Source organism: Macrobrachium nipponense, chromosome 37 (genome assembly GCF_015104395.2).
Source record: "Macrobrachium nipponense isolate FS-2020 chromosome 37, ASM1510439v2, whole genome shotgun sequence".
NCBI classification, from domain to species: Eukaryota; Metazoa; Arthropoda; class Malacostraca; order Decapoda; family Palaemonidae; genus Macrobrachium; species Macrobrachium nipponense.
Genome location: NC_061097.1, coordinates 37,348,114 through 37,358,113, shown reverse-complemented (window position 1 = coordinate 37,358,113; position 10,000 = coordinate 37,348,114). Strand labels below are relative to the sequence as shown.

The 10,000-nt window shown below is 35.3% G+C and overlaps 1 protein-coding gene across 3 annotated transcripts in view; it reads left to right on the top strand.

Annotated features, from left to right (window-relative positions):
* LOC135209149 (calpain-A-like) overlaps positions 1–10,000 on the top strand; it is a 57,042-nt gene that overhangs the window by 31,015 nt on the left and 16,027 nt on the right. For 2 of the 3 annotated variants that reach the window (XM_064241807.1, XM_064241809.1), the window contains 2 exons: positions 4,292–4,411; positions 4,793–4,825. In XM_064241807.1, the coding sequence (XP_064097877.1) occupies positions 4,292–4,411; positions 4,793–4,825 (153 nt within the window). The remainder of the gene's footprint in view (positions 1–4,291; positions 4,412–4,792; positions 4,826–10,000) is intronic. The other variant, XM_064241808.1, reaches the window with a different exon arrangement.

Genomic DNA, 10,000 nt, shown 5'->3' with positions numbered 1-10,000 from the left:
TTTCCCCACACAAACAGCTAAGCCATTTCCACGCCAATTATGGCATAGATTTAGTAACAATTTGTTCAGTTATTCATAATACTTTGACGTCCTTTATCATGATTGAAGGCGGGCAGGTATTGCAATGGTAATCATTATTATTATTATTATTATTATTATTATTATTATTATTATTATTATTATTATTATTATTATTATTATTATTATTATTGTTGTTGTTGTTGTTGTTGTTGTTGTTGTTGTTATTGTTATTATTATTGTTTTTATTATTATTATTATTATTATTATTATTATTATTATTATTATTATTATTATTATTATTATTAAAATAATAATAATGGCAATATTCTGTTGAAAAGAATTGCAGAATCGTGGAGCTATTTTTATAGAAAGTCTTCAATTCTAACCACTCTCTTATTTTCAACGTAGGCTTCTGCTAAGAGCTGGCAGTATTACATAATTTAGATCAGTGGAAAGAAAATAGTTATGAATATGGTCACTTTTACCTTTCTGTAAAAGAAAACTCTTGTGCAGGCTTTGTCAGTCAGTCCGCACTTTATTCTGTCCGTAATTTTTCTATCCGCCCTCAGATCTTAAAAACCTACTGAGGCTAGAGGGCTACAAATTGTTATATTGATAATCCACCTCCAATCATCAAAAGTACCAAATTGCAGCCTTCTAGCCTCAGTAGTTTTTTTTATTTTATTTAAGGTTAAAGTTAGTCATAATCGTACTTCTGGCAGCACTATAGGCCGCTACCGGACCGAGGCTGACTTTTAGGGACTGCGGCTAAGATATTTTTGGGCCGTTGCCGAGGCCACCAGCAGACAGAAAACTATTGCGCCGAAGAGACTTTTGCGTGATTTTTACTTTTTTTATGCTGGGCACGAATGAGTAAGTTAAACATGGCGTAGTATATCCGTAGAGTTTTGCGTGCTTAAAAAATAGAGATTTCAAGGGCGTCGAGAGCTTACAGAGTGTGTACCGGCAACCCGAAGGTCTACGGTTATATCACGCCATGTTTACCTTACTCCTACTTATAGCTGACTTCAAAGTGACTATATTCGCTCCTGGTGAGCTTAAGTTTAATAATGAAGAGGACAGCGAGGAGACTGGAGATCATTTCTTCTTTTTATTTACATCTACGTTTCGGGAATCCTTTCCCATCTTCAGGGCTATAAATAGAATTAATTTTTACAATATTAAAAAGTTTGCTAAAATAACCTAATAATTATAAGTAACCTAGTTTGTCATTAAGCTAAAAGAAAAATGAAAGCTACAAAGTGACTTTAAGATAAGAGTAAATTAAAACACTGAATAACTTCATAAAATAACAAGTCCAAAAGCAAAACAAAACAAAAAATTGAAAAAATAAACAAAGACACCTTTCTGCCAGACTTACTGTTAAGAGGTTTGGTTGTTAACTAATGGAAAATAGCATAGTCAAAAGATGATGTTAGAAGAATAAAAAACAAGGGAGAGAGAGAGAATGTGAGTAATAGGCAGTTTAGCAATATGTAACGGTGTGGAGGTAGTTTGGTTGTTTAAGGTAGGAGACATTTTCTTAATATAAAGAGATTCTAAAAGAAAGAGCGAAAGGCAATCAGCAGTTTGACTGAGTATTTTGAAATTATTATACATAGCGTCAGTTTTACATGAATTTGAATGGTTCCTTATGGCCGAAAATTCTTTTGATTTTAAAATGCAGCCAGTGCGATAACTGACACCTCTATGGGAATCGATGCGGACTTTCAGTAAGCGTCGGGTAGATCCGACATAATTTCCAAAATTACATTTTGGACAAGTATACTCATACACAACGAAAGAAGGCGTCAACTACGGAAGGGTGCTTTTGTGTATGAGTATACTTGTCCAAAATGTAATTTTGGAAATTACGTCGGATCTACCCGACGCTTACTGAAAGTCCGCATCGATTCCCATAGAGGTGTCAGTTATCTCACTGGCTGCATTTTAAAATCAAAAGAATTTTCGGCCATAAGGAACCATTCAAATTCATGTAAAACTGACGTTATGTATAATAATTTCAAAATACTCTGTCAAACTGCTGATTGTCTTTCGCTCCTTCTTTTAGAATCTTTGTTTATTTTTTCAATTTTTGTTTTTGTATTGCTTTTGGACCTGTTATTTTATTAAGTTATTCAGTGTTTTAATTTACTTTTAACTTAAAGTTTCTATTTTCCTTTTAGCTCAATGACAAACTATATCTCTTATAATTATTAGGTTATTTTAGCATACTTTTATATATTGTAAAAATAAATTTTATTTATAGCCCTGAAGATGGGAAAGGATTCCCGAAACGTAGGTGTCAATAAAAAGAAGAAATGATCTCCAGTCTTCTCTCTGTCCTCTTCATTATTATTCTTGATATATATTGCCTTTCCTCTTATCCAGATTATGTAAATCGGCTGCCTATTAGCAGACACCAGCCTTAAAGAGAAGAGATAGTCAGAAGAAATGAAAAATCCTTCTGTCGAATCAATTCCACGGAAGCTATCATTCTTTTTAACAGAACTTGTTTAAAAGAGGGTCTACGCCCTTCAAATATAATAATAATAACAATAATAATAATAAACACAAAAACGAAATAGGGGAGAAAACACAGAGGCAGAGAGAGAGAGAGAGAGAGAGAGAGAGAGAGAGAGAGAGAGAGAGAGAGAGAGAGAGAATCCCAAAGTGTGATAGAAAGAAGGAAGTCACTGAAATTAGCATTTTCCATCTCTCTCTCTCTCTCTCTCTCTCTCTCTCTCTCTCTCTCTCTCTCTCTCTCTCTCTCTCTCTATTGTTCTATGACACGCAATTCAGAATTCCAGCTAACAACGTGATCAATATATTTGGGATAATGTTGCTGGCCACACGACCTTACCCAACTCGTTGTAACCTACAACATTTGACCGAATACCAGGTACATAATGTGTCTAAAGTATATATATATTTATATAATATTTATATACTACATCTCTCTTCTCCTGATCACCCATCCAAGCAACGACCAGAGCCATTCCTTAATCAGCAGAGTGCAAATAGATCTACCCCACTATTTTAACTCTCGATGTGGAAATATATGTTCCTTAGTTTCCAAAATATTAAAGTTGGCTTCAAATTAATTAGAGTTATATTTGGATTAACCTGCCTGTCTCGATCCTCAGCCGTGAAAAGGTTATAGGACAAAGGCCAAGAAACGTCTGGGGTCAGAAAACAGTGATTTAGGTTTCGTGTATAAATTCGATATTGTCTTGAGGTGACAAATGACATTTTATCCAAACATACGACTTTGTTTATGCTAATTGCATTAAAGCATTAGTAGTAGTAGTAGTAGTAGTAGTAGTAGTAGTAGTAGTAGTAGTAGTAGTAGTAGTATTGGTGGTGGTGGTGGTATCGCAGCCTATAAGTAGCAGTTACTTAGAAATCGCTGCGACAATTTAGGGCCAAGTCAAGCATATACCTTCACTTCCACGGACGAGATTTTATCACTCAGGAATGTCTTGGCCTGAACTTTACCTTCTCTCTCTCTCTCTCTCTCTCTCTCTCTCTCTGGTCCTCTCAACTCTCTCTTTCGTATCTCTCTCTCTCTCTGTCAATGACATTTGACGAGGTAAGCGCCCAAATACCAAGGTTACGTCTGCACACGTTGGCCCGTGACGTAATTCTGACGACGGGCAACGCCCTAGGTTACTTCCTCGAGCGAGGGTTAGAATTTACTTTACGTAAAGTATATGCCTTTATCCTTCGTCTTGTACTTTAAAAATGTGGTCTGTGATTCGTAAGTTATGGTACTTTTTTTATTAAGTAGAAATATTATTATTATTATTATTATTATTATTATTATTATTATTATTATTATTATTATTATTATTATTATTATTATTATTATTGATGGTTGATTAAGTAAAAATTCAAATCCGAATTTGGATATATGTTGTTAATGCACGGTTTGGTATAACTTATTGTCTTAATAGCAAACGCTTTTTTCTTATATAAACTTAGAACAACTTCATTTTCTGTGATTTGGAATAAGGTTTATTTCCAGTATTCTGTCTCCGCCTGTAACAAATAACATTTTCAGTTCCATAACCAAGGTTGCCATTTTTTGAATCTCTATATACTTTGGGATGTCATAATCTCTTTTGTATCAATTTTAATCCAAGAAAATGATTACATTCCAATCTGAATTTAGACTCAGTCTCTCAGACAACCTCATTCCCCCCGCGAGGGCGAAGACGACACTGTTCGCCTTCCTTCTGTCAGGTCGTTTTCATCTTTCCTCCCTCAGGTTGCCGAGGAGGTCTCTGTGAACATCCTAGAGCAGGCGAAGGAGGCCCCGAAGCCACGCGAGGAGGGCTCCTTCGTGTTACCCGAAGGCGACTTCGTCGACGGTCGACTTGGTATTATCGTAAGTAAACACACCTCCCTCTACCGGGACTGGGTGTTCAAATGACCGTCTTTCTTTCTTTTGTTCAAAGGCGTCCTTTTTGTGCGATCCAGTGCTCCTTTGTGGAGTGTAGACTCCTATTCTGTTTAGAGGAGGTTTGTTGGCATTATCGAGCACCCCTAGAGTAATGTATACATTGGCTCAAGCGTAGCATACGTTCGTGTCTCACACGTACAGTCAACGCCTCAAAGTTTGTTTACATGGTAACCAACGCACCCAGTTTAAGCCTCACACGAACTTAAATGATACCCTTGACTTTGTTTTAAATTTGTCTATATTTTCTAGAAAAATGCTCACTCTATCATGCCGTTTTATTTTTTCTCATTGCTCCGTTGATATTAGCTGAATAGCGCAGCTATTGCCGATATTCAAGAGGTAGGTGGTTTTTGGAAAATTATTCGCATTGCATCTTGCTAAGAGGGCGCTGGGTCATTGCATTGTTTCTGGGCTGCCCAAATGGGCGAGAATCGTACTGCTATAACGCCTGCTTATTCTGATCGCTACAACAAAGTTGTGCATTTCATTTTCCAATATATTGAAGACTTTTGCTGCTTGTTTTTTATATTGTTATCATTGTTATTTTTTATAATTAGGCTTATCAGCTTCGTTTAGGCCTATATGAACAGGAACTGGGGAAATTTTGTTGGTATTTGAAGTCTGTTTTATGAAATTCCGAGTCAGATAAATTGCCTAAAAAGTTTACCCTTCCCCTATAGTTTAAAGCCCTCTTGTGGGTCCAACTAGTTATAAACCTAGTTGGTGGGTCGCGTGTTATGAAGTCATCATAAATTGTCGTCATAAATTAGCATTCTGCAACAGGAAGGTGAAGATACTTCTTTTTCGCTTTTTCCATAAATTATGGGTTGGTTCTAGGAAATAACAGATAAGAGCTAAAGCCTGATATTCATCCTTTAAATGCTGGATCAAAGATGAGTCCCACGTGTAGAAAAATTCCACAACTTTAGCTGCTTTATTTGCCTACAAAAAAGCAACAATTCTAAACACCTAAGCACACTTAGTCACTCACTTCGGCCATGCATGCATTCCAAGCACTTCTTAGATATGAGAGCCCCTTCTTTCCAAAACCTTTTTCACGCCTTCTATCCAGGAATGTCTCCTCGGTTTTCCAGACATTTCCAAATCATAATTTGTTTTAAAATCTAAGGCAACATTCTGCAGTAATTTCATATCACATATCATTTGATACCACCATGATCAACTTGTTATTCAATTCCCATGAATTATTTTCCAGTTGTCTTCAATATTCACACTTATCTACCATAAAGGGCACTTGGCTCATCGATAACTTCTAACATTCCCGCTTGGGCAAGTTAAGATACACCTCTTCCCTTTCTGCTGCTTTCTTTTCTTCACCTGTTCTGTGTCTTTACTTTCCATCATTAACAATGACGTTCATACAGGTTTCCATATCCGTTCATGAATCGACTACATCTTGAATTTACTTTCACCTTTCTCCACTTGCAGTTCTTTCTAACCTTCCTGTTTTACACTGACATCCACAGTCATTTCTGGGTTCTTTTGACATCTCTGCTTTCATGAATATATCAAATAACTAGGGAGGCAATGCACGACCTTTTCACACTCCCATAGTTCCTTGTTGGACGAGTGGTTTACGTACTCGCCTACCGATTCGGTAGTCGCGAGTTCGCCTCCCCACTCTGCTAACGTTGAATTAGAGGATTTTTTTTCTGTTGATTAGAAATTCATTTCTCGACACAATGTGGTTCGGATCCCACAATAAGCTGTAGGTCCCGTTGCTAGGTAACCAACTGGTTCCTAGCCACGTGAAAATATCTATATAATCCTTCGGGCCAGCCCTAGGAGAGCTGTTAGTCAGCTGAGTAGTCTGGTTAAGCTAACATACTCTTAACTTTTCACACTCCCCCGTCTGCGTTACACCAATATTTTAACGCTTTTTGCTTTCATCATAGAACTTTTCATTCATCTCAAAGAATTATTTTAAGTGTTATAAATTCGCAATATCCTCTGGATTGTACTTGTAGTCATTCTTTCAAATGCTTTAGTAGGTCTTTTTCATGTTCAGAGTTCTCATAAGACGACCTCATGACAAAACAATCCACAAGCGTCCTTCTTTGTCTAAAACCACACTGTTCTTCCTCTGTCAAACCTTCTGTCATCTATCATACATTTTCAGAAAATCCTACCATACCCCTTCCCAGGTATACTAAATAGAAATTTAGACTGCAATTCTTACAGTCTTATCTGCCCCATTTAATTCTTAGTCTTATCTATCTCCTTTCCTTCTTACAGTCTTATTTATCTGCTTCAATTCTTGCAATCTTATCTATCTCCTTTCATTCTTACAGTCTTAACTATTTCCTTTCATTCTTAGTTTTACAGTCTTATCTACCTCATTTAATCCTTACAGTCTTATCTACTTCCTTTCATTCTTACAGTCTTATCAATCTCCTTTACCAATGTAAAAAAAAAAAAAGGAACATTTATCCCTCACACCCATCACTTTAGAATTTTTCTCTTTGCCAGAAATACCTTACGCATTGTAGTCGGCTGCTCAGTCATATTCCAACCACCATGACACAGCATATCATTTTTAGTCTATTTACTGTTATCTCTCAGTTCTTCTGTTTTAATTCTCCTCCATGAATCCTACGTAAGCTCGCTACGAAATGAGATATGAGCACATGTTAGTAACATGCAGATTCTAGTTAGAATTCACGGATATGAGAACTTTTATAGTTAATAGAAAAATCTAAGCATTAGGCGAATGTTCATTTGAATATTTGAAGGTCAATGTCACTAGTGACGTCACTGAAGTAGCACGTTTAGAGAATTAAGTAGATAGACTGCATGTTTCTCTCGTATCTGAATGAAATTCGTCCAGAGATAAAAGGAGAAGTGGAAAGAATTTTCATGATTTGGTGAGATTCGCTTTCAATGTAAACGAAGTACCTGGACCTCGACACAATTTAGTGTTCTGGAAACTCGAAAAATATTCCTCTTTTTTTTATTGACTGAAGTATTTCGTTGTATTCTGATATAACTTTTCCCGAATTGTGTAACTTCCACGTTATTTCATAAAATCGTAAGCACAAAATGCTCATTTCTCAGTGAGTGTCCCATGTCACTTTTCATTCAGAATTGATTACATAAAAGTTACATGGATTTTCAAACAACTTGGATAAGAATATTTTCAACTACATTAAGATATACTATTATCTTCTAAAAATATAAAATAAAAACCAGCACATCATGTAACCCTTTTTTTATCAGACATACAGGAAAAAGAATTACACATTCCAGTTTTTTTTAAATCTTCACCTCGAAGAAGGTACCTCAAACATTCTACGATTCATACCTTCAGCAACTTCCTCTAAACAGCCCAGTTCTGCCACAAGGGCTCGATGTGACACCTTTTCTATATGTCAGTGCCTGACCTGGTCATGTGTCTAATTGAACTGCGACAGTGACTAATGCACCTCTTGAAGAATGTCTTTCGGCAAACGTAGTGACCTCGGGCCACGCGACAGGTGCATAATTTAGGAATCCTTGTCCCGCACTGTGTCCTTGCCATATTTAGTGGTATTTGGTCATTAATACCTTCATAAGTCTCAATTGCATTAATATTCTAAAGTACTTTCTCACCATTGAGTGGCCTAATACACCTGGATATCGTATCTAGGTGATCTTGACAAAATCGTGACAATATTCACGGCTGATGTTACCAGTAAACGCCTCCGGTTTTGTTTACATGGTAACCAACACACTGGGTTTAAGTGTCTTATGAGAAAATGCCTTTCCATCAATTAATAGTCCTTTGTCGCGTTTGCTTTTATTCCTACGATGTGATTGGTGGAATGGTCCTTTTTAGCTTTTGGGAATTGTATTATTTTCATTATTATTCTAGAATTTTTATGTCACTTGGGAAAGCAAGTGTTGGTCAGTTCCTTTATATGAACTTGATATGGAGGAGTTTATTTTATTTATGCTTTATCCTTTATTGATATGTATTATAATAACTCTCCTATCATTAATGGGAGTTACCCACATATTAAGATGTATATGCTGTTAGCGCCCTCTTTTGATTGCTATTCGTACCGTACATGGTGTATGATTATTTCATCTTGTTTTTTCCGCATGCAATCCTTGGAAATGTTTACTTCCAAACGCTGTACGGTTTAAGCTTTGAGTTCATTACCCGATGGCCTACGATTCATTTGTTCTTTGCAGTAATCAAGTGGTTATTTGTTATTATTTTTGTTGTTATATATTCTGACGTGATTTGATGTAAGTTAAGTTTTTGTTTAATTTTAACTTTAGTTTGATAATCCACCTCGCATATCTACTTTACCTATATGAAGTGTTGCCGTCATCACTGAGAGTTGATGAATAGTTCAAGTGGAAAGCTGAAGTTGATATATATATTATTTGTACACAGAACCACGAAAACGCTACTATATTGGACATCAACACCTAATCATTTCTTTCCCAAGACCGTAACGATTTCATTTCCTGTTTCGTACGTCTATTCGTCCCATTTCCTGCGTGTAATTGATTTTGCCACCGCCTGACAGCAAGTAACGTTAAAAGTGACAAACGGAACTCCACGAAATCTCTTGGAACTTATTCGCGGTCACGAACTGCTCCCTAACATTTTCGTGATAACCTCGATAGTCTAAGAAATTTTTTTTTTCTCGTTCGTGTAACCTTTCGTGAGTATCAACTCAAATGTTAAACTTCAAGGATTTGTGAACATTTATCGAAAGGTCGTAAATCGAAGGTCAGTTTTAGAGAGGTCGTAAACAAAATGTCATTTTCTTTTAAGGTTAAAAACTGAACATTAATTTTTCGAAAGGATATAAACAAAAGGTCAATTTGTTTGAAAGCTCTAATTATCTAAAGGTTATAAAAAGCAGTTCAACTTTTTAAATGTTATATACAAAATGTACATTTTTTGAAAGGATATAAACCGAGGTTCAATTTGTTTAAATTTTCGAAAGGTCTTAAACCAAAAGACAATTTTTCGAGAGGTCAAAAAGTGACCATCAGCTTAAAAAAAAAAAAGTCGTTAACCGAAGGTCCATTCTTAGAAAAAGGTCAAATAAACTGTAAGTAAATTTTTCGAAATGTCATAAATCTGAGGGTCAGTTATAATAAACTAGATTATTAATTTAATCTCCCACTTAGTTTAACATAAGAATATGTAAAATTATTAAGCCAGTTTTCGTGAGGTCTATAACTTACGAAAAACTATACCATTGATATATAAATAATTTTCCTCAACTTCGTTTTTCATGAGGCTATTTTCATAACTAATTAATTGTATAAAATCTGTGAAGGCGAAGAGAAAGTCGAAGATTAAACATTGGCTTGACTTTAAACCCTATGATTCGTTACATTAATATATATATATATATATATATATATATATATATATATATATATATATATATATACTAATAAAGTTCAAAAGCTTAATTGAGTACGATATAGAAATTTAATAACATGATATTAATATAAAGATTTTATTATTATTATAAATTATTATTA